The sequence below is a fragment of the Phycodurus eques genome, chromosome 1, assembly GCF_024500275.1.
Source record: "Phycodurus eques isolate BA_2022a chromosome 1, UOR_Pequ_1.1, whole genome shotgun sequence".
NCBI classification, from domain to species: domain Eukaryota; kingdom Metazoa; phylum Chordata; class Actinopteri; order Syngnathiformes; family Syngnathidae; genus Phycodurus; species Phycodurus eques.
Window position 1 is genome coordinate 34,715,617 of NC_084525.1, and position 26,438 is coordinate 34,742,054.

The following is a 26,438-nucleotide window of genomic DNA, read 5'->3' on the forward strand; positions in this document are numbered from 1 at the left end:
GACACCGAATTGAGAAGAGCGAGAGTGAAAAAACACAAATGGCGAAAGTGTGGTAGCATTTCATAGTGAAATGCAAGGCGAGCACCCATTTGTTGTAACACTGACCTTTGTTTTCGCCGAGTATGACGCCGCATTGTGGGACCCGAGAGACGAAGGTGAAGTTAACATAGTGCAAATCGATTAGCTTAACGTGAGACTACTTTACTAACATAACATTAGCGCTGTGGGCTGCGGGGTCTCTCTTTTAATTATGAGTACTGTCAAACGTGTGGATTTTTTATTTTTTTTTTAACCAAGACAAGGACAGCATAACAGAACCATAACGGTACATACAGTGTGAGTTTTGCTCAGTGTAGTCACTGTGTGACATATGGCCCATCCGATGATCTGTAAGTGGCAAAACTTCGAGTCAAGTAGGTGAAAAACATGCCAAATGTGGCCAGAGAGGAATAAGAGTAAAATGGATCATCATCATGTACCTAAATAGAGGAGGGTTTTGGTGAAGGGAGATATTTTTCTCTCTCAAGGTTTCTTGGTTTTAGTTTGAACAAATTGAACACTTCCAAAACTTGTAGTACAAAGACTATTTGTCTTATTCCTAGTCAGCTGGTCGAAGCTAATGTATTGCTATGTCACAAAATGCTAAAACGGTAGCTGCTTAACTGAAGATGCACAAAGGCTGTTAATGCTTTAAAAAATAATGCCTTATCTTTTATGCACAATGTGAATTCAAGAAATACAAATAGTTGGTTATATTAAAAAGGAAACCAATTATTTGTACGTTATTAAGTTAAATGTCTTATTTTCTCTTTTGTATTTAAAATTGCTCTTTAACCAACCAAAAATATAGTTTATCCAAATAATCGATTGTTTGATAGAATTTTCAGTAGGATACTCGAGTACTGAAGTTGTTGCAGCCCTACATTCAACTCCCACATTATATTGTCATATTTTTTATTGTTTCATAAAGTCCTTGCTTCGGTTCCCTGTGCGATTAAGTTGCAGAAAATTGTTCCTCAAAAGTAGAAGATTTCTCCTCAAATGAAGAAATGATTAGCAAAACTGCTCCTCAAAAAAAAAAAACAATTTTGAGCCGTGTGTGTGTGTGTATGTGTTACTGAAGTGCTTCAGCGAATCATGATTCACTAAAAGTATGAGTCCTGTCTTGGTGCAAGCCAATCAGAAGAACAGAAGGGCGGGTTATCGTTTCATAAATACAATGGGAACACGACTTTTTCTGCACTCGATAAATTTTCAATGTTGTGGTAACACCCGAAGTGCCGCTCACAACGTAGCGAGCCGGTGGCGGATCGGCTTTGGCTCCTAGATGCAAAACACTGGGACATTTTAGGGAAAGTTAACTATTTATTACAACCCCAATTCCAATGAACTTGGGATGTTGTGTTAAACATAAATAAAAACAGAATACAATGATTTGCAAATCAGGTTCGACCTATATTTAATTGAACACACTACAAAGACAAGATATTTAATGTTCAAACTGACATACTTTATTGTTTTTAGGAAATAATCATTAACTTAGAATTTTATGGCTGCAACACGATCCAAAAAAGCTGGGACAGGTGGTAAAAAAGACTGAGAAAGTTGAGGAATGCTCATTAAACACCTGTTTGGAACATCCCACAGGCGAACAGGCTTATTGGGAACAGTTTGGTGCCATGATTGGGTATAAAAGGAGCTTCCCTGAATTGCTCAGTCATTCACAAGCAAAGATGGGGTGAGGTTCACCTCTTTGTGAACAAGTGCGTGTGAAAATAGTCAAACAGTTTAATGACAATGTTCCTCAACGTACAATTGCAAGGAATTTAGGGATTTCTTCATCTATGGTCCATAATATCATCAAAAGGTTCAGAGAACCTGGAGAAATCACTGCATGTAAGCGACAATGCCGAAAACGAACATTGAATGTCCGTGACCTTCGATCCCTCAGGCGGCACTCCATCAAAAACCGACATCAATGTGTAAAGGATATCACCAAATGGGCTCAGAAAACCAATGTCAGTAAATACAGTTCGGCGCTACATCTGTAAGTGCAACTTGAAACTCTACTATCCAAAGCAAAAGCCATTTATCAACAACACCCAGAAACGGCGCCGGCTTCTCTGGGGCCAAGCTCATCTAAGATGGACTGATGGAAAGTAGAAAAGTGTTCTGTGGTCCTACGAGTCCACATTTCAAGTTGTTTTTGGAAATTGTGGCCGTCGTGTCCTCCTGGCCAAAGAGGAAAAGAACCATCCGGACTGTTATGGACGCAAAGTTCAAAAGCCAGCATCTGTGATGGTATGGGGCTCTGTTAGTGCCAATGGCATGGGTAACTTACACAAATGTGAAGTCACCATTAATGCTGAAAGGTACATACAGGTTTTGGAGAAACATATGCTGCCATCCCAGCAACGTCTTTTTCATGGACGGCCCTGCTTATTTTAGCAAGACAATGCCAAACCACATTCTGCACGTGTTACAACAGCGTGGCTTCGTAGTAAAAGAGTGTGGGTGCTAGACTGGCCCACCTGCAGTCCAGACTTGTCTACCATTGAAAATGTGTGGTGCATTATGAAGCGTAAAATACGACAACGGAGACCCCGGACTGTTGAACAGCTGAAGCTGTACATCAAGCAAGAATGGGCAAGAATTCCACCTGCAAAGCTTCAACAATGAGTGTCCTCAGTTCCCAAACGTTTATTGAATGTTGTTAAAAGAAAAGGTGATGTAACACAGTGGTAAACATGACCCAGTCACAGCTTTTTTGCAACGTGTTGCAGCCATAAAATTAATGATTATTTGCTAAAAACAATAAAGTTTATCAGTTTGAAGATTAAATACCTTGTCTTTGTAGTGTATTCAATTAAATATAGGTCGAACATGATTTGCAAATCATTGTATTCTGCTTTTATTTATGTTTAACACAACGTCCCAACTTCATTGGAATTAGGGTTTTATATATATATATATATATATATATATATATATATAAAACCCGATATATATATATATATATATATATAAAACCCTACATATATATATATATATATATATATATATATATATATATATATATATATACATATATATATATATATGTATATATATATATATATATATATATATATATATATATATATATATATACATATATATATATATATATATATATATATATATATATATTCACACACAAACAAGTTCTATCTTCTTTTTAGCTCTAAATTTGATGATACAGCACACACATTAAACTACTCAAAATGTGTATTGTTTATTATTCCAAGCGGCTGAAATGAGTTTCCTCCGCAGGGTGTCCAGGCTGGCGGCATGGTGGCCAACTGGTTAGAGCGTCAGCCTCACAGTTCTGAGGAGTGGGGTTCAATCCCCGGCCCCGCCTGTGTGGAGTTTGCATGTTCTCCCCGTGCCTGCGTGGGTTTTCTCCGGGCACTCCGGTTTCCTCCCACATCCCAAAAACATGCATTAATTGGAGACTCTAAATTGCCCGTAGGCATGACTGTGTGTGTGAATGGTTGTTTGTTTGTATGTGCCCTGCGAATGGCTGGCAACCAGTTCAGGGTGTACCCTGCCTTCTGCCCGATGACAGCTGGGATAGGCTGCAGCACGCCCGCGACCCTAGTGAGGAGAAGCGGCTCAGAAAATGGATGGATGGATGTATTCTGCTTTTATTTATGTTTAACACAACATCCCAACTTCATTGGAATTGGGGTTTTATGTTCGCTAGCCTGCGAGCTAACTAGCTAGTGTTCTACGGAGCTAAACAGCTCACTCTGGCTTGCTTGATTGTTGCGACATCGTTTAAAACAGGTCACTAACTCGCGGTCTGCGTCCGGACCCAGAAGCAATCCCAAACGGACCCACACCATAGCCAAAAAAGAAAGGTCATTATTATGATCTGGGGTGCTTCTATTTTAAGCAGCACAACATATTTCAGGCTTCACGGTAGTGATGAACTGTACTGACCAATCACATGCGAGTTCTGCCACACTTTCAGCCAATCCAATGTGCATCGCAGGCGGTAATTACTGTAATCACTGACTGTGCACAGACCAGACAGAGACAAGGAGAGAGAGGGAGAGAGAGAGCGTAGAACATGAGTTAAAGACGGAGAAAAATCAGAAAATGACAGACAAAGTAAGAGAAAATTTGAAACCAATGTCCCTTAAAATGGAACGGGCAGTCATTTTTGTTTGTATTTCTTAGTGGGAAGTTCCCACTGGGAGCTCTTATTAAAAGTGCATATGATATGTGTAACACCATTATAAACCAAAACAAAGTTTTTGAACAAACATAACCTGTACAACGATTTGGTTAACACTTTCCATCCATCTTCTACACCGCTTATCCTCACGAGGGTCGCGGGTATGCTGAAGCCTATCCCAGCTATCTTCGGGCGAGAGGCGGGGTATACCATGAACTGGTCGCCAGCCAATCGCAGGGCTCATAAAAACAAACAACCATTTGCACTCATATTCACACCTACGGACAATTTTGAGTCTTCAGTTAACCTAGCGTGCATGTTTTGGGGATGTGGGAGGAAACCGGAGTTCCCTGAGAAAACCCACGCAGGAACAGGAAGAACATGCAAACTCCACATAGGCGAGGCCGGATTTGAACCTGGGTCCTCAGAACTGTGAGGTGGATGTGCTAACCAGTCGCCCACCATGCCGCCCAGTTAAGATTATTTACATTAAATTATGTAAAATTCTTTGATACTTGGCGGCATGGTGGACGACTGCCTAGCTGGTTAACTGGTTAGGTTGGCTCGCCTGATCTTCTCAGCCCCTCAATTGATTTATTGTTCAGATGTAATCACAGATCTTGAATGTTTGAGTAACTCTTGTTCTCTGTATATATTTGAATTTCTCCTTTAGACCCAGAGAAAACCGTGGAGATAGGCCTGACAGCAGAGAACGGTCCTCTTAGAAACCTATGTGCTCTGGCATAGACATCTGGAGCTTTGTAGCGCACATTTTTACCCCATCCAGTCACTCAAAGTGTGCAGCCTTGCGGTGTGGCTCCGAGGACCCACTCACTCCTTCTAAACTTCGTATAAATGAGTGAGCCGGCTGCTTGGGAAAGGGCGGGGACATGTACCAGAACCCCAACAGGTAAGATTCCAAAGCAATCCCGTATGATCTCAAATTGTACATATTTGTCTTTGACCTGTTTGTATCCCTCTGGTCGCACAGAATGTCCTGGTTCAGTGGTTTCCTAGTCGCCAGAGTGGATGACCGTAAGACTGCGTGGGGGGAGCGCAATGGCAAGAAGTCCAAACGGAGGGGAGGCTCATCTCTCTGCAACCCACGTTACATGAGTTGTCTGCGGGATCCAGATGCTATGGAGCCTCCCTCAGGCGCACCCCTCCACCAGCACCATCGTGGAGGGATGGCGGGGGCCATGGGAGGTGGTGGCAACTTTGGTGCCCGTTGTGGATGGCAGGAGGACCACTACGGCAAAAGGGGCAGGCCCCACAGGGAAGGCGTGGGGCTGAAATCGGTGGACTTGGACTTTGAGGATGGTGAGCTGAAGGGCGGGAAAGGCGGGTGTAATGGAGGAAGTGGCGACATGGGAGACGACAACGGTGCAGCTGGCGTGGTGACGGCTGCCGACTGTTGGCTCAGAGTGGTGCAGGGTATTCCAATCGAAAAAGTTCCAGTCCCGCAAACTGGAACGCCTATACCAGCGATACTTCTTCAGGCTCAACCAGAGCTCTCTGACCATGCTGATGGGGGTCCTCGTGATTGTGTGCGGCATCATGCTGACCTTCCACTGTGTCCACTCACCCCCCCACGTGGCCTATTCGGCCGCCTTGTTGGTGGCAATGGCGCTTTTCATCGCTCTTATGGTGGTGTGCAATCGAAACGGCTTCCATCAGGACTACATGTGGATGGTCAGTTACCTGGTCATCGGCGTCTTGGTGTCAGTCCAAGTGTTTGGGGTGCTCATGGTGGCACCCCGAAGTGCTTCAGAGGGAATCTGGTGGTCTGTGTTTTTCATTTACATCATCTACACCCTCTTGCCTGTGAGGATGAGGGCGGCGGTGCTTAGCGGAGCTGTCCTGTCCATCATACACGTGGTCACCACCTGGCAGATCAACCAGGAGGACAAATTCCTTTGGAAACAGGTAAGTAAAGCTTGACATCTGACAGGTTATGCTGCTCTCATTGCTCATCATGATTGGCCCATGGTCAACAATAGGCTTTACACGATCGGGATTTTTGGGGCCGATCACCCATCACGATCAGCGAGTATAAAAAAAAAAACGATAACCAATCACTGATCCGGTCACAAGATGGAGCAATAGGTCTATTTTAATGACTTGTTCATTTACTATATATACTTGTGTACTGCATACTGCGTATCTTCAACAAAAGTATTCTCTATTCAGGTCATGTATACTAATCAGTCAGGTCAAACCAACATTACAGAAATAGTGGGTGCTAATTTACTGTAATGAAATTACTTTATCGTAATTAAATTACTTCACACACACTGAAACTTTAGAGCATCATTTGACAGAATGCCGGTACAACCGTTAGTGCTAGCACTAGCTTCCTAGGCTACATTACGTTTTGTTGCCTGCTTGCGCGCCGTTTCGTATTAAAAGTACGTGAACATACCTCAAGCAATTCTTGAATTAAAGTACTCCCGGTGACCACCAGCAAACGTTTTTCCCCATTTTGTTCTTATAATACATAATACATTATACATTATATCGTATACATAATATACGATGGTTATTGTTGTGGCCGTTGTAATGAGTGTATCCTGGTTGCGTTTGAGTTGACAAGATAAAGCCCAGTGATCGCAAGATTTTGTTGCAGCAGTCTTGATTATTTATTATTTTATTACGTGTTGTCTGTCCCACACCGCCGAGATGTTTTTTTAAAAAATAACTTTATTGGCTGTCAGCTATTTACAGTACTGCGTCCAAAGACATGCAACAAGGCTGAAAATAAACCATCTTTTGGATTCAAATATACTGCACCTGATGGTGACGCAGAGTAAATATCTTTTGCAGAGTCATTGATCGGATCGGCGAATTATGACATTAAAGCCGATCAGCATAAAATGCTAATTATCGGCCGATATCGATCAGGCCGATCAGATCGGTGTAAAGTCTAGTAAACAGGATAGAAAGTAACTTAGATTAATGTAGATTTGGAAAGCTTTTCCGTTCCTCTCATTCTACTTTAAGACCTTTCTTACCGAGGTTTTAGAGTGACATGGTTCAGATCACACTGAAGTGAAAAAGGACAACTTTTTAACTTAAAGCCCACAAAAACAAGAAGAAGAAGACATTTAAACTGCATTAGTCCAACATTACAGGTGATTTCTGATTAGGAATGGGCAGGGCAATCTATTAATTCTTACGTGATTGTTAAGAAGTTAGTCAATTGCGTGGAATTGATTGCTGACTCATAACATTTTGAAGCAATTGCGACTAAATGAAGTGCTCTACTTGCCTGTATCCAGCATTGATTCAGTCTCAACTAGTTTGTGGTCTCAAGAAGAACAGCAACATAATGTCTTTGGGGGATGGCTTTATCATTAAGGAAGAAATATCTTTCTCATACAACGCCTGAATCAACCTAGGACTTTCATAACTTTCAGAGTGAGATTGAAAGCTTCAATTAAAGGATTAATTTATGGTAATTATAATAATTGGTAATTCCACCATAATGTATCAGGGCAAGTAGTCAAATGTCAAAATCATTATCACTTACACCTTAAAGGTGTGAGGTTCTGCGGCTGGCTAAGGAGTAAATTTGTGAAAAAGGATACAACAACCAAATTTTGTAATACAGTTTCGTATTTCTAATGTTGTATCTACTGTTGTTATTTTCAAAGAACTCATGACTATGGGTTATTGAGTTGTGACCTAAAGTTTCAGACTTGTGGTGTGCTAAAGACTTTACTCAGATCTAATTTGGCTAACACTTCTGGGAGATGAGACCAGCATTAGTGTTCATTTGTAGGGAAATATAATTTCTGTCCCCAAGATGATCCACCATGTTCATCAGACAGTTACTAAAATCTCTGCTGTTTGAGTTTCTGTGTGTATGTAGTCTTGGCTTACAAACTTCAAAACAAAAATCGCAGAGAGCATTTGGAGTGAATGAGACCGGTAAGGTCAAAGACTGTTCAACTACAACCATGTGCTGTTCTTACAAGCTGAATAGAGATTTTCTAAGAAGTCACACATTTAATGATGAAATTTAATTATGTAAGAAACTAGTGGTTAACGATTCATTCACAACGTTTTAAAAGGTAATCAATCGCTTGTATCAATATTAGAAAATAATGGATTTACGCATAGTAGACTATTTGGAGGTGTGTATGTGTTGTATTTCTAAGACAATGGCTTGTAATTCAATTACTTAGCTTTATTGTTCAGTTAGGGTGCTGTAGTTAGCACAATGCTACTTTCTTCATCTCTTTTCTTCCTTTTTTCCTTCCTACGCCCCACATCTAGTCACTCCATTCTGTAGTGCCCCTTGTGGTTGGACGAGACACCATAGTATGTGTGTGTGTGTGTTACAACCCCAATTCCAATGAAGTTGGGACATTTTAAACATAAATTAAAAACAGAATACAATGAATACAATTATGTTCGAGCTATATTTAATTGAATACCGTATTTTCCCCACCATTAGGCGCACTGTATTAAAAGCCGCAGTCTCAGTTACGGGGTCTATTTCTGTATTTAACACACACATAAGGCGCACTGTATTATTGGGCACAGGCATGGTAAAACATACGCTAGCTTAAAACATACGGTAGAATGCAGGCACGCTAAAACATACGCTAGCATTTTTAAAAAGGCAGCGGGAGCAAAACTGAGTTCGGTTGTACTTTATTGAAGTATTTAACAATGTACTCACGTTATTCTTTGATCAATCCTCATCCACAAATCCATCAAAGTCCTCATCTGCTGTATCCGAAATGAACAGCTGGGCAAGTTCTCCATCAAATATGCCGGGTTCCCTCTCGTCATTGTCGGAGTCAGTCTTGTTGCTGGGGGGCTGTTCAGCAATGATGCCGGCGTTTTCCTGCTTCCTCCAATTCCGATCCATGGATTTGTTGATCTTGAATTCTCTCGCGGCTGCTCGATTCCCATGTTCCTTCACGTAACCGATAGCTTGCAGTTTAAACTGTGCTTCGTAAGCGTGTCTCTTCGTAGGTGCCATTTTTGGGGGTCCTTAGCCAAACCGATGTTGTTTGCACATCCCGGCACTATATACCTACTGGAGGCGTGCCATTAGCGTCCTTTTTCACGCGCACCCTTCCCCCTTTAACGTCTACATGATGTCCTCAGTCACGTCCGCCTTTCCTCTATATAAGCAGCGTGTCGGCAGGAAATCCTCCCAGTCAGTCAAGCGGAACGCTCATCAAAGTCACACAACAACATTTACAGATTTTGGAACTTGGTGCACACATAAGGCGCGCGCCGCATTATAAGGCGCCCCGTCCATTTTGGGGAAAAACATTTTCAGGGTCATGTTTACCACTGTGTTACATCACCTTTTCTTTTAACAACATTCAATAAACATTTGGGAACTGAGGACACGAATTGTTGAAGCTTTGTAGGTGGAATTCTTTCCCATTCTTACTTGATGTACAGCTTCAGCTGTTCAACAGTCCGGGCTGTCTGTTGTCCTATTTTACGCTTCATAATGCGCTACACATTTTCAATGGGAGACAGCCAGTCCAGTCTAGTACCCGCTCTCTTTTTCTACGAAGCCACGCTGTTGTAACACATGCAGAATGTGGTTTGGCATTGTCTTGAAATAAGCAGGGGCGTCCATGAAAAAGACGTTGCTTGGATGGCAGCATATGTTTCTCCAAAACGTGTATGTACCTTTCAGCATTAATGGTGCCTTCACAGATGTGTAAATTACCCATGCCATTGGCACTAACACAGCCCCATACCATCACAAATGCTGGCTTTTCAACTTTGCGTCCATAACAGTCCGGATGGTCCTTTTCCTATTTGGCTCGGAGGACACGACGTCCACAATTTCCAAAAACAATTTGAAATGCGGACTCGTCGGACCACAGAACACTTTTCCACTTTACATCAGTCCATCTTAGATGAGCTCGGGCCCAGAGAAGCCGGCGGCGTTTGTGGGTGTTGTTGATAAATGGCTTTTGTTTTCCATAGTAGAGCTTCAAGTTGCACTTACGGATGTAGCGCCAAACTGTATTTACTGACATTGGTTTTCTGAAGTGTTCCTGAGCCCATGTAAGCAATTCAATGTTGGTTTTCAGCCTTGCCGCTTACATACAGTGATTTCTCCAGATTCTCTGAACCGTTTGATGATATTATAGACCATAGATGATGAAATCCCGAAATTCTTTGCAATTGTACGTTGAGGAACATTGTCCTTAAACTTGACCCTTTTCTCACGGAGTTGTTCACAAAGAGTTGAACCTCGCCCCATCTTTGCTTGTGAATGACTGAGCAATTTAGGGAGGCTCCTTGTATACCCAATAATGGCACCCACCTGTTCCCAATTAGCCCGTTCACCTGTGGGATGTTCCAAACAGGTGTTTGATGAGCATTCCGCAACTTTCTTAGTCTTTTTTGCCACCTGTCCCAACTTTTTTTGGAACGTGCTGCAGCCATAAAATTCTAAGTTAATGATTATTTGCTAAAATCAATAAAGTTTCTCAGTTTGAAATTTAAATATGTTGTCTTTGTAGTGTATTCAATTAAATATAGGTTGAACATGATTTGGAAATCATTGTATTCTGTTTTTATTTATGTTCAACACAAAGTCCCAATTTCATTGGAATTGGGGTTATACTTTTTAAGCACTTTTATTGACATTTAAGATGTTTGTCTAAATGTAGATGGCTTCCTATCTTAGTTTACCTGGCTATCCCCTACTTTGTGGCAGGGGAATGAGCGACAACATCAGTTACTGGATGCTGTTTCCAAGGTTCACGATTGTGCTACATATATATAGTTCAGGGTGTACCCCGCCTCTCGCCCGGAGATAGCTGGGATAGGCTCCAGCACGCCCGTGACCCTAGTGAGGATAAGCGGAACGTAAGATGAATGAATGATAACCAGAATTAATTTTACCTACCACATTGTAGGGCCATTATGATTGTAAAACCATATCAATGTTTAATCGCCTCATCATATTATTACACAGACATTTATTACATACAGATTTTAGCAAGAATCATGGAAGTTGACACACATGATTTGCTTTCACGGGTTATATAAAATGATGTGGCGGGCCGGATCTGGCCCCGGGGCCTTGAGTTTGACACCTTTGTTCTAGAAGAACCAATATGGTCCTTGAATTGAATCGGCAACAGTGAATTACGATAGGAATCGAACTGTTGGGAAAACAAATTGTTACACCCCTCTGAGAAAGAGTCTTTGTCGCTGTGTAATAGTCCAAACAAGTGTTGTATCATATTGTAATATGAGTAACAGTAGATCTAAAACATCGATTTTGAAGTTGACCCTTTAATTTAACAGAACATTACATTATATGTATGTCTATTTAAAATTTCAACTCAGTGTTCATGATGGGCTAATATTGTTTCAACAGACATTGTGGTAAAATGTCTCACATGTTTGTCACCACGTCACATCCGCGAACTGACATGTACTGTGTGGCTCTGGTCTTAGAGTGTGTTGTTTGTGCGTCATGCCAAGGACCTGGGGGCTTGCTGAAGGTCAGCGGGCTGAGTGAAGCCGCCTCGGCTGGACGGCTCTGTGCTTGCCAGAGTGTGCATGCTGTATGACAGTGGGAGAGTACTATGATATTAAGCAGGGTCACTCGGGTCTCTGTGCCGACACACAAGAGATGCTTTGTCCATTTCCCCAAGGGGTAGGGCCATGGCGGTGAGGACGAGAGCAGTGTGTGTGTGTGTGTGTGTGTGCGTGTGTGTGTGTGGGGGCGGGGGTGGGGGTGGGGGTGGGGTGTGGGGTGGGGGGTTGTTCAGTGTGGTGGCCACTCGCATTTTGATCTGACGATCTGCCTTTTATGATAGTAAGATTTTTTGGGAAATGAAAAAGAAATTAAAATGAGACTTAACTGTAATGTTTTGCAGCCATTACATGGAGGAAAGCCATATGAAGCGCATTCATGGGAACTCTGTAATTAGAGTGTACACATCCAGCACACAGTATACAGTTGTGCAATCCATCACCCACTTCAACAATGTTTGCCTTTGTAAATGAATGCTATAAGATAACTGCGGCTCAGCGATGCTGAGTATATCCTAAGGTCACCTGTGTACTATGAGGCACACTTTTACAGCGTCATTAATCACAGCTTCTCACTTGTGTCTATTTCCTCTTTCCCCACTCAGTCATTAACCCCACTGGGTTTCTGTCAGTGGTGATGGCTACAGATACAGTAAGTGTGGATCCTCATTTTAATTTTTGCTTTCTTCAGATGAAAACAAAAGGGTATCTGTAAAGGCAAGCCTTGTTAATGTTGATTGTGGTTCAGACTGGGGCAATTCAGATGCAAAGATCATCTCACATAACAACTGCAAATGAAACAAATGTAAACATAGTATACTGTAAATAGATAATGGAACTATGAGGAACAAGCCTGAAACATTTCTGGTAGTTACTGTCAAAATTTCAGTCGATGAATAAAAGTTTGTTTGAGGTACTTAGGGTTTTTACTGAATTGTTTTTGTATTCATAGCCAAGAGAGGGTTTTCATAAAAATATTTATTGTAGTTATGACTTTACTAATGAAAGACTATGGCACGTTCTGCCTTATGTATAAATTTAGGCAGAACTCTTAAAGAAGAAAACTGAAGACCCCCTGCATTTACTTAGTTGGGAGCCATATACTGTATTTAACAATACAGCGAAACCTTGCGATCAAACAATCATTTTGCGATGCTGGGTGGCCTCCTATTTGTTCAGGTCCTTACATATCACTCAAGAGTAAAAATAATATTTTAAAAAAAACACAAAAGAAAAGTGTCTTAATTTTGCATGCACATGAAATTTGTTCTCTGCATTTTACCCATCACAGTGAACACACACACTTGTTAGTGGAACACACAGGAGCAGGGGGCAGCTGAAGCACCCGGGGAGCAGTTCAGGGTATCAGTGTCTTCCTCAAGGACAGCACAGCCATGAGTCCGGGAGATGTTGGCGGATGGTCCGGTCGGGGTCTTAAACCTAGGTCCCCCACGTTGGCAGGCAATGATCTTAACCATTGGTCCACAGCTCCAGTACAGAGATTCCAAATGTCCCGTCGTCTTGAGTTTGGGGTTCCCTGGTATAATTGAACGATAATTCCTATTGCAGATTTGCCTTCATTAGTCTCACTTTTTAACATTCTTACTTGTCACAAAAGTGGAACAAGACGTAAACACAATACAATTAAGTTAATACAATAATAGAACACTGGTAGCGCATGGTCACACTGGACGAAGGTACAACCCCAATTCCAATAAAGTTGGGACGTTGTGTTAAACATAAATAAAAATTGAATACAATGATTTGCAAATCATGTTTGACTTATATTTAATTGAATATACTACAAAGACAAGATATTTAATGTTCAAACTGATAAACTTTATTGTTTTAGCAAATAATCATTAACTTAGAATTGTATGGCTGCAACATGTTCCAAAAAAACTGGGACTGGTGGCAAAAAAGACTGAGAAAGTTGAGGAATGCTCATCAAACACCTGTTTGGAACATCCCACAAGTGAACAGGCTAATTGGAAACAGGTGGGTACCATGATTGGGTATAAAAGAAGCCTCCCTGAATTGCTCAGTCATTCACAAGCAAAGATGGGGCGTGGTTCAACTCTTTGTGAGAGAAGTGCGTGAGAAAATAGTCGAACAGTTTAAGGACATTGTTCCTCAACGTACAATTGCAAGGAATTTAGGGATTTCATCATCTACGGTCCATAATATCAAAAGGTTCAGCGAATCTGGAAAAATCACTGCATGTCAGCGACAAGGCCGAAAACCAACATTGAATGCCCGTGACCTTCAATCCCTCAGGCGGCACTGCATCAAAAACCGACATCAATTTGTAAAGGATATCACCACATGGGCTCAGCAACACTTCAGAAAACCAATGTCATTAAATACAGTTCAGCGCTACATCCGTAACTCCAACTTGAAACTCTGCTATGCAAAGCAAAAGCCATTTATCAACAACACCCAGAAATGCCGCCGGCTTCTCTGGGCCTGAGCTCATCTAAGATGGACTGATGCAAAGTGGAAAAGTGTCCACATTTCAAATTGTTTTTGGAAATTGTGGACGTCGTGTCCTCCGGGCCAAAGAGGAAAAGAACCATACCTGTTATGGACGCAAAGTTCAAAAGTCAGCATCTGTGATGGTATGGGGCTGTGTTAGTGCCAGTGGCATGGGTAACTTACACTTCTGTGAAGGCACCATTAATGCTGAAAGGTACATACAGGTTTTGGAGAAACATATGCTGCCATCCAAGCAACGTCTTTTTCATGGACGCCCCAGCTTATTTCAGCAAGACAATGCCAAACCACATTCTGCACGTGTTACAACAGCGTGGCTTCGTAGTAAAAGAGTGCAGGTACTAGACTGGCCTGCCTGCAGTCCAGACCTGTCTCCCATTGAAAATGTGTGGCGCATTATGAAGCATAAAATACGACAACAGAGACCCGGGACTGTTTAACAGCTGAAGCTGAACATCAAGCAAGAATGGGAAAAAATTCGCACCCCCTTCTCAAGAATTGCATCAGAATCTGTTGAACGTGTCGTATGAATTAATGCATAATGGTTGACGTGTGATTTTTAAAGCTGTATCTTTGAGTGTGTTATTGTTTTCTGCACAAACTACACTATTGTGGAGTTTGAACTACACTATTATGAAGTTTGAACTACTTTGTTAAACATGGGGGGGATTGAAAACAGACATAACATTTGGCGAAACATGGAACAGCTTGTAACGGTGATACAGTGAATGGTATCCAGTTAGCTTTTGGCTTTATTCTGCTAGCTTTTATCCCCAGACCTCACAGCTGGAACAAATTCACTGGAGTTGTGCAGTCCTTAAACACCCAACTAGCCACACACGCACACACAAACATGCACACATAACCTTGGAAAACAACATGGTATGTTTTGAGATATGAGTTGAGATTACGATTCTTAGAGCATTTGAGGATTTGATTGTACTGAATCGGTTGGAGAGAGGAGTGTTTGATGTGAAAATCACACTACACAATTTACATTCAATTGGATGCTGAAGAGGACAGGGCCCAAAATGTATCCTTGAGGTATACCGTTTAGGACCAAGAACTATGGCTTGGCGATGTTGCCAAACAAGGCACACAAGCCAAATGTGTATTTATCTTTTAAGGGGTTATCTCAGGCTTCAATGCTTGGAAATAATTCCACTTTTTATTTTAATCTCAAGAACAGTTGACTTGACATGTTTGTTCCTAAAGTAATTGCACAGATATTGCTCTGAGTAACAGAGAAGACATGCAGTTTGTCATGTTTAATAAGGACATGGAACGCTCATGTATCATATATATATATATATATTAGTTCCAATAGTCAATGAAATTCTTAGTGACTGTTTTGTTTAATAAGCACTCATTTCCTCCATCCTGTGTTATTTGCTTTGTTGCCAGAAACAATGGATGCTTTGTCGTGGGGCTGTTGGTGATAAAAGGGCTTTGAGAGGTCAAAGACTGCTTCCTAAAAGCGAACAAACAAACAAAAAAAGCCACTGCCGTTTCTGCTAACTGTTCCGTCACATGGTACTGTCATTAGAGCTTTTACCAGAGCAACAGGCAAGTCACTCTATTGCCCCTTTTTCTCTGCGCACACAGTCCACAAAAGTAACTCATGTGAAGGGGCTTTTTACATTGGGTGCTTTTCACCTTGTGAAGTAGGGATGTTAAAAATCTAATATTTTCGTTCAAGTGTAATTGATATAAATTTTTTAAAATCTTTTGAATTAGAAATGCGCTTATGTGGCCGATAGAGCTCGGACTCGCCATCTAAATCCTCAATCACTATTCCAATTGACAGTAACGAATGAATAGCAAATCACAACTGAATCATTACTCCTTCTACACTTATTCCAAAATAAACACGTCATTGTCCAAAAAATAAAAAATCCCATTCAATTATTTGAAAACTATCTATAGCCCCCTGGTTAAGTCCTGGTTGCCCCTTTTTTGGGGTTGCAGATTTTGTCATAACACTAGAAAAGCCAAAGAAAAACGCTTTTCCCGCTCCAAAAAAAAAAAAAAGTTGTTGCCAAAATGCTGTTGCCAAAATGCTGTTGCCAAAATGTTTCTTTTTAGTTTAAAATGGCTTACTTCAACCAGGATTCCTCACCACATCGTGGCCGTGGTCTGTTTTAAACTGCGTAAATCCATGCTGACTGCATTATCTCCTTCTACTAAGCTAGCAAGTTAGATTACCTGCTAGTTAGAGGTAGCGCTCGTCAATCATCTGCCATGTTGTGTTTAATGAATCTTGCATAACTTTATCCCATTCATCTGCCACGGTCACAGTCTGCCATGAACATTCATGCAGCTCCTCCTCACTGGACGCTTCGTTCCTTGAAGATTATTGTCTCAGAGGACACGGCTCCGTGATCCATATGATCAGCTATTAGCCACCGTACAACTGCACATGCGCAATAGACTAAGTCAAAATGGCGGTGGAAGTAACCATAGGAAGTTGCCGCATGGCTGCACTGCATTGCAGCTCTTGTCAAAAAAAAAATCAGAATCAGAATCATCTTTATTTTGTCAAGTATGTCCAAAAAAAACCTCAAGGAATTTGTCTCCAGTAGATGGAGCCGCTCGAGTACGACAACAGACAATCAATAGACAAAGAACACTTTTGAGACATAAAGACATAGAGAAAAACAGTCAGAATCAGAATCAGAATCAGAATCATCTTTATTTGCCAAGTATGTCCAAAACACACAAGGAATTTGTCTCCGGTAGTTGGAGCCGCTCTAGTACAACAGACAGTCAATTTACAGAACACTTTGGAGACATAAAAACATTGACAAAAAACAATTGTGCAAAAAGATGCAGAGTCCTCTAGCACTTAGAGCAGTTCGAATGACTAATATTGCAATAGTCCGGTGCAATGACCATTGTGCAAAGGGCGCCGAGACTTCAAGGAGTGTATGCGGTTTAAAGTGACGAGTAGTGCACATTTCCAAAGATCTGTTGAAGATCTGAGTGAAGACTGGAGCGAGCTGGTCCGCGCAGACTTTGAGGCAGGATGGGGACACATGGTCCGGTCCTGCCGCTTTGTTAATCTTCTGTTGTTTGAAGATGCGTCTCACATCCTGTTCATGGATGGTTAACGCAGAAGTCAGAGGTGTGGTTGTGGTCGCGGGTGCGGCCGGGTGGGTGTGTGGAGTGAAACTGTCCTTTTCAAATCTGCAGTAGAAGGTATTCAAGTCGTTGGCTAGTGTCCTATTGTTCTCAGCTTGGGGGGATCGTCGCTTGTAATTAGTCAGCGATTGGAATGCACGCCAGACTGATTTTGAGTCGTTCGCGCTAAACTGTTTTTCCAACTTTGCTGCATAGATCCTCTTTGCAATGTTAATTTCTATAGTAAGCTGGTTTCTAGCTCGATTATACAGGTGAGCAATTATTGCTCACCTGTATAATTATTGCTCACTGAGCAATAAAGGGTTGCTCGTTATCTGGTAATGCCGGTACAATTGTTTTTTTTTGTTTTTTCTATTTTGGACAATTGTGCAAAAAGATGCAGTCCTCTAGGACTTTGAGCAGTTTGTGAAAGTGTCGTCATTATATCATATATATATATCATTGTCATTGTCAAACTACAAAACAACAATAATATTGTATTGCGGCTCTCACCTCTACTTGCCAAGATCCTGCCATGTATTATGTATTTGCAGCAAAATCTAAAGGATTTAAAATGAAATTGCACTTGGTTTAAATGGGCAAATAGGTTGTACAAAACACTGTTGCATAAGAGCCTACAGAAGTTTGTTTACCTCGTTGGATCGAATTCCTTTAAATCACTAAAGTTTACACTGTGTCGATCCCATCAGCTGTTCACAGCCTCATAGACGCCAGTTGTGTTGGAATGTTCCTGTGTGCATTATGCATCAAGATGGGAGAGACTTAGATTCCAGCGGAGCAAGTTTCAATCTGTGATCACCTGTGCAAAGCTGCAGCTATAGAATACGATGCCATTCACGAAGGAGGGAGGAAGGACTCGGCGAGGCGGTGTGATCGCTGGAAAATCCGACATTCTTAAATAATTTGTGTGCTTCACGTGGCAGCAGCATTTGAACAAGGAGCCCCCTTACATGTACATTTAACTCATAACTATGATGGTTGCAGACTGATGCGAGTCACATCAAAGCTTGTTGTGACTCATTGAGGTTATAGTGTATAAAACATAAAGCAGTCCGAAAAGTGGGACGTGGAACTGTTTCTTTGAAGTTACACAGTGGAGTTACACATGCAAACCCCCCCCCCACCCCCCCGACCCCCACCCCACACCCACACACATACATACACGTACACTACGGCTGCTAGTCATTGGGCAAATGAGAAGGCTGGAAATGAAGTACCAGCATCACTTCTGAGAATGATGGGGAATAAACAGCATTGCTAAGTGTCTCCCTCTGTGCTTGTGCTCAGTTGGTCTAGCGGTTGCCATGGAAACTAGTATGACTCAAGCAGCCAAGACCCAGTTCATTCTGCTAGTGTTATTAATTGTCACTTCCAAAGACCCTCCCATCCCAAAAATGAAAAACTAATGAATGAATAAAATATATTTTCTCAATGTACTCTGCTTTTCACTTTGAATACAGAAGCCCAAGGATGTGACTGAGGGCTCTGAGCTTGTGTACTGCTTTGCCACACCCACTGCTGTTGAAATGAGACGGTCCATAATTAAACATGGGTCATATGAGTGGGGGTGGTCAGGAGTTAAGAAAGAGAGCGACAGACCGGATGTGGTCTTCTTCATTGAAGCTTATCTTTGGCCTCAATGCTGTGCAAACTGCCAAAATACAACCCCAATTCCAATGAAGTTGGCACGTTGTGTTAAATATAAATAAAAACAGAATACAATGATTTGCAAATCATGTTCGACCTATATTTAATTGAATACACTACAAAGACAAGGTAATTAATGTTCAAACTGATAAACTTTATTGTTTTTAGCAAATAATCATTAACTTAGAATTTTATGGCTGCAACAAATTCCAAAAAAGCTGGGACAGGTGGCAAAAAGACTGAGAAAGTTGAGGAATGCTCATCAAACACCTGTTTGGAACATCCCACAGGTGAACGGGCTAATTGGGAACAGGTGGGTGCCATGATTGGGTATAAAAGGAGCTTCCCTGAATTGCTCAGTCAGTCACAAGCAAAGATGGGGCAAGGTTCACCTCTTTGTGAACAAGTGCGTGAGAAAATAGTCAAACAGTTTAAGGACAATGTTCCTCAATGTACAATGGCAAGGAATTTAGGGATTTCATCATCTACGGTCCATAATATCATAAAAAGGTTCAGAGAATCTGGAGAAATCACTGCATGTAAGCGGCAAGGGTGAAAACCGACATTGAATGCCCGATTATTTGCTAAAAACAATCACGTTTATCAGTTTGAACATTAAATATCTTGTCTTTGTAGTGTATTCAATTAAATATAGGTCGAACATGATTTGCAAATCATTGTATTCTGTTTTTATTTATGTTTAACACAACGTCCCAACTTCTTTGGAATTGGGTTGTACAAGGGTTTTCTTGAAATTTTGTTTGCAGGAGCTTATTTTTCTAGTGATTTCTTTCATTGATGATGCCAACTACTAACACCTGTTTCATAACAATCAAAATATGACCCCATCTCACTTTGCATATATGTCCTCAAACATAATTATGGCTGTGGTTTGTGCACTAAAGTTAAGTATTTTGGACTACTGATGCTATCAGACACACCTTTGGTCCTTTACAGTTCAGTATATCATAAATTTATGAAACATCACAGAGGATTCAATTGGGAGTGAGGCCACATTAGGGCATGTCAAAAGGCTTTTAGGTTCTCAGTTTAAACCCTTTCCTGTATATTCATTCTTTAAATGAAAGCACATTGGGAAGTCCAGTGACAGAACACTTTGTCGTCACACTCTCTCCACAGAAGTCACACCTGCATGATTGCCAAGGGAAATGTGTGGTGAGGAGTTTGACACAACCAGGACCCCCTCCCCCACCCCCACCCCCCACCCCCCACAATCACCCCACCACCATGTCTGCGCTCAAATATACAGAAGCATAGCTGAGGAGCACAGATTCGAAAGGACGAACGATTTTGCTCACTTTTTATTTAATGTGTATTTTTGTATTTATTATTATCGCTGTATTTATGATAGACTTGTTATGTCACCTCCATAAAAGTCTGCTAACTAATAAAGAGAAATGTTTTTCCATCAGTTATGTGAACAGTTTGGCTTTGGCAGCGGTATGTGTATCATATACTGCAACATTGCTAAAACAACAGATCCAGTTGTGGCCTTACAATTTTTCACAGCATTGTATGCTTGTATGCTGACAGAAGAGTCTCCGCAAGGAGGAAGGGCAGAGTTTATAAGACAGTGGCCAGACCAGCCATGATGTACAGATTAGAGACAGCGGCACTGAAGAGACAACAGGAAGCAGAGTTGGAGGTGGCAGAAATGAAGATGTTGAGGTTCTCTTCAGGAGTGACCAGGTTGGATAGAATTAGAAATGAGATCATCAGTGGGACGGCCAAGGTTAGATGTTTTGGAGACAAAGTTAGAGAGAACAGACTGATGGTTTGGATAAATCAAGAGAGCGATAGTGAGTATATTGGTAGAAGGACGATGAGGATGGAGCTGCCAGGCAAGAGAGCTCGAAGAGGACCAAAGAGAAGGTTCATAGATGTAGTGAGGGAAGACATGAGGGCAGTTGGTGTTAGAGAGGAAGATAGGCTTACATGGAAAAGGATGACATGCTGTGGCGACCCCTGACAGTTCAAGCTGAGAGGGAAAGAAGAAGAATTGTTTGGAAGCTAGGTGCAGGACTACTGTATGTTGCAGCCTTTCTTTGAAATGTATTTTCCCAAACTATTGATAATTATTGCATCAATTATAAATAAAACCCCACCCCTGCATATGTGTATAATGATAATTCCACACATACTGTGTATTTAAGAAAATAAATTGCTGTTTCACATCTGTGTACAAAGAGTGACTACGCCAAAAACCAGCAAGCAGAAGCACCTTTGAAAAAAATTGGAAAAATGTGACTTCTCTGTCCAATGGCCCACGGGCTAAAACGATAAAATATTGATGAACCAGTAAAGCAGTGGACTTTCAGTTATGATTTGGTCATTTCATTGATCGTTGTCGTGCAGGACATTTCAGGAGAGAAAATATTGTCCTGCATGCGTTCATGTTTTCCCAAGTATTTTTTTTTCTTTTTCAACTCTTTGCAGCTGAAGCACACACAGACCGCCTGTAGCTGCAGAGTCAGTGCAAAGGTGGGGCTTGACTCGTTATCCACTGTGGTTCTGGTCATTTGTGATAAGGCCACCAAGCGGTGTGTGTAGACACGAGGCCCGGGCTGAATACACAAACCCATCAGATGCTTGGCACGGCGCACACACTCTCTCACAAAGGATCATGTGATATTGCGCAAAAGTGTGCATGGGAGGTGACGGGAAATCCAATAAATGAAATGAAAGGATATTGCATTAAGTAACCTCTCAAGCAAAGATAAGGTGAAAACTCTTCAACCCCGCTTGGAGAACCGTCATTGTGTTTGGGCTACTACGGTGTGTTATACATAGCCTGATCAAACACAGATGTTTTAAAGAGTTCCGGATGCTTCTCAAAGGCAGACTGGCTGTGACCCTAATATCCTATCAGTTAAAGAGCCTGGTACCAAAGTTACAATTCTGTTCTCTTCACACATTTTCACATATCAGCATGAATTATATTTCCGAACAGTCTGTGACAGTTCCCAGCTGAAATCAAGCAGCAGTGAGCTCATTCCCAGTTAAGCAAATGTTTGCAGCTCTGTGCTGCTCTATATTGTATTTAGAAAAGGTCAAAGTCCAGCGCCATTACCCAATGCTCCTTTTATACCACCATGGTACAAGCTACACTTCAGTCTACTCACTTTTTTGCTTTTTATTTTGAATAGTTGGGCTTTTGAAGGTTAGCTTCCAAAGGACCTTAAAAGAATATTGAACATAATCTAAATACACTGATGAACCATGACACGTGATTCACTGAGTCATCAGTGCTTTTACACTTTTGCTGCCTTTGGACACTTAAACAAATGTTATTTTCCTCTCACAGTTCCATGCAATCACATGCAGAGAATCAATCCCTATGATTTTGTCCATTGTTGTTTTTGAAAATTCTGATCGGGAAGCTCTATCTCCCCTCCCTCCCTCCCACCCACACACACACACACACACAAACACACACACACACACACACACACACACACAAACACACAAACACACACACACAGGCAAGTTGTAGCTGCGTGAGAACGCGAGGTGCATTCAGTGACACTGCGTAAATGGGATTGAATGTGTTCTTCGGTTGTTCTTTTGTAATACAATACATAATTGCAAAAATGTATTACTAGGAAAAATATTATTTGCATCAGAATGCTTTAGTTAAAACTGTACGATCACACTGCCATGATATGGAATTTATTTAGTTTTTTAAATACAAGAATAGATAAAATAAAAATGTTGTTAATATAGTCAGCCAGAGCTGTGACAAGTGCAGTTATCAATGTCCTTTCACCATTGTTCCTGTCATACTGTGTTGGGTGATTTTGTTTGCACATTAAGCACAAGCTCGTTGCAACTGTACAAATCCCCCCCAAAAAACCGCCAATATTTGCTACTAAAATTACATACAATAACTCCACACTGGGCAATGAAAACACAGAAGGGGTAACCTCAACATGACACTGCTGGCCACCGTTGGAATTATTTTGCTTATTTAACTAAACACCTCAAATATAGAATATTTAAAATATATTTGATTGAGTATGCTTTAGATATTGTTTAGATTTACAACGGCTGTTTTTTTAAACGTGTTCATACTGTATGTCTTGTTTTGGCAGATGCGGGTTTGATTACATCACTATTTATGCGTCCGATGACGTCACGCTTGCATTGACAGGGTGTATCCTATTTGTGAATTTATGTGACACTCGCATTGGCAGGTAGTCGACATGTATCAGCTTTTTATCCACATTTGGAAGAGACCTGATTCTGATGTGAAGGTATCCAAGTCCATGTGAGTTTCTTTTCTATTTCCGCTGCCTTGACGCATATCCAAATTGTGCTGTTTGAGCACAAAAAAAATCACAATTTTGCCACGTGAACCATGCAGTGTAAATCCAGCCTAAGTGAATCCCCACTCAAACTACTATGTTGAATTATTTGAAAATGATTGTTACAATTAAACAAAGGGGAACACAAAACTCTTGTGAGCACCTTTCTCTTTATTACAGTAATGACTGGTTGGCTGTTATAGTGGTGAATCAATCAGAATGTTGATTAGCATACAGGGTTTTATCGCTGTGGATGCTGCTCTAATGAGCCCATCCAAGTCATCACTGCCCCTTTCTCCTTGGATGGTCCCTTTGCTGCACCGTCCCTGAACCCAGGTGGGGTGGCAGCAGGTCTTTAGAGGAAAGCTGTGGAATGTGGGTGATAGTTGCTAAGTGAAATCTGTGCGGCCTCAATGATAATTCACAGTTTTCGTGGGTGTGATTCTCGAACCAACACTATGCAGAACCTCACACAGGACTGCGAAAGATATGCATGCAGGGAGCGAATGAGAGTTGCATTTAAAATCAGCATCACAGCTCCCTCGCTCATGCTGGAGAGACCTTTAAAAACTCTGCTATAAGAATACAGCTTCTAAACTGACAACATAGAAGACGTAAAGCAGGTCTCTTAAGATAAACCATGTGACTGATCTATCCTTGCAGTATTTTACTAGATGCAAAGTGCACATCCTGCAACTTCATTCCACTTTACTGTCAAATGAATGTTTCAATCTATCCATCCATTTTATTAATCACGATTATTCCTCGTTAGGAAAAAAATCTTTATTTTTAATGCACTACTTTTCAACAAAACAAATGTAACAGTTTTCAGTGCAAAATGAATCTTTAAATAAGAATAACAGTTACTTTATATGGCTTGACAGTCATAATGGCCCTCTGAGGGAAATCCAATGAAATTAGGATGTTGTGTTAAACATAAATAAAAACAGAATACAATGATTTGCAAATCATGGTCGACCTATATTTAATTGAATACTAATGTATGTATATAGAATGGGAAATAATTCCACCTACAAAGCTTCAACAATTCGTGTCCTCAGTTCCCAAACATTTAATGAATGTTGTTAAAAGAAAAGGTGATGTAACACAGTGGTAAACATGACCCTGTCCCAGTTTCTTTGGAATGTGTTGCAGCCATAAAATTCTATGTTAATGATTATTTTCTAAAAACAATAAAGTTTATCAGTTTGAACATTAAATATCTTGTCTTTGTCCATCCATCCATCCATCCATTTTCTGAGCCGCTTCTCCTCACTTGGGTCGCGGGCGTGCTGGAGCCTATCCTAGCTGTCATCGGGCAGAAGGCAGGGTACACCCTGAACTGGTTGCCAGCCAATCGCAGGGCACATTGAAACAGACAACCATTCGCACTCACAGTCATGCCTATGGGCAATCTAGAGTCTCCAATTAATGCGTGTTTTTGGGATGTGGGAGGAAACCAGAGTGCCCGGAGAAAACCCACGCAGGCACGGGGAGAACATGAAAACTCCACACAGGCGGGGCCGGGGATTGAACCCGGGTCCTCAGACCTGTGAGGCTGACGCTCTAACCAGTCGGTCACCGTGCCGCCTGGTTTGGCATTGTCTTGCTCAAATAAGCAGGAGCGTCCATGACGTTGCTTGGATGGCAGCATATGTTTCTGCAAAACCTGTATGTACCTTTCAGCATTAATAGTGCCTTTACAGATGTGTAAGTTACCCATGCCATTGGCACTTATAAATAATAATAATGAAGCCTATTCTCATATATTGAATGTCATTGAAGTGTCGGAAGTGTGTAAGGGGCAGAACTCTTGGCAATACTACAAAAAAAACATCTCTCCTCTGTGTCACAACTGAATTATAATTATTATGATTACTTTTATTATGATGATGATGATTATTATCATCCATCCATCCATTTTCTGTACCGCTTTATCCACACGCGGGTCGCAGGCATGCTGGAGCCTATCTCAGCTATCTTCGGGCGAGGCGGTGTACACCCTGAACTGGTCACCAGCCAATCGCAGGGCACATATAAACAAATAATCATTTGCGCACACATTCACACCTATGGGCAATTTAGAGTCTTCAATCAACCTACCACGCATGTTTTAGGGATGTGGGAGGAAACCGGAGTAGCCGGAGAAAACCCACGCAGGCACGGGGAGAACATGCAAACTCCACACAGGCGGGGCCGGGGATTGAACCCCGGACCTCAGAACTGTGAGGCAGATGTGCTAACCAGTCGCCCACCATCCCACCGATTATTATTATGAACAGTATTATTATCTTATTTCCATGACCATAATTATGAACATTATCTTTGTGAAGTCAAGTTTGTGGTAGACACGCAGTACACAAGCAATTTAACCATGCCAGTTGGAAGAGAATGTGGTCTATGATCATGTATTTCTAGTTTTAAGGCCATCTTTGTGAGTTGATCATTTATTGATTAGGCCTGCCTCCGTGTCCTGCCTGAGTTGATGGAGGCTTTTTGTGGGAAAAAAATACATTTTAATCTATATTGCTACGATGCTGCCTGTCTAGATGAGAACAGCTCTTACATGATGCCATTTTGATATCCAGGGATTCGGCTGTGGCCCTGCCCTGACTGGTCAGCTGGCTGTGGAAATAACGTCTGGTTTCATGACAGAGAATTGTGTCATACAGTATGTCATATAATTCCTGGCTTATTTCTGCCTTTGAGAAATAAAAATAAACCTTTGACAGAGCTAAAATGGTGGCCCACGACAGTATGCATGAAGATGATAATGGATGGGTGGCGTGATTAAAATGACATTAGCACAAAGTGACGTGTGGCTACAAATGAGCACAGAGGACATGAGCAGGTGCCCAGGACATGCACCGGTAGCAAAGACAAGTGGCAGGTAAACGCTGCTACGCTCCTGAAGAGGTGGAGTGCTGTTGCGTAAACACAGAAGCTTCCTGTGTACTCTGCAAAGGCACAAGCCCTTACCCTCTTGAGAAAAGCAAGCAATTAGCAGCAGCGTCTGCGCTCGGGCACATGGGGTATGATAACATGGTGTGAATCTCATCGCATCAAATAGCTCT

The 26,438-nt window shown here is 41.5% G+C and overlaps 1 protein-coding gene across 1 annotated transcript in view; it reads left to right on the forward strand.

The window, feature by feature from the left end:
* LOC133409526 (adenylate cyclase type 6-like) overlaps window positions 1-26,438 on the forward strand; it is a 58,823-nt gene that overhangs the window by 13,452 nt on the left and 18,933 nt on the right. Inside the window, 3 exon segments of the mRNA XM_061689654.1 lie at window positions 4,896-5,132; window positions 5,214-5,655; window positions 5,657-6,148. Of these exon segments, the coding sequence (XP_061545638.1) occupies window positions 5,113-5,132; window positions 5,214-5,655; window positions 5,657-6,148 (954 nt within the window). The 5' untranslated portion in view covers window positions 4,896-5,112.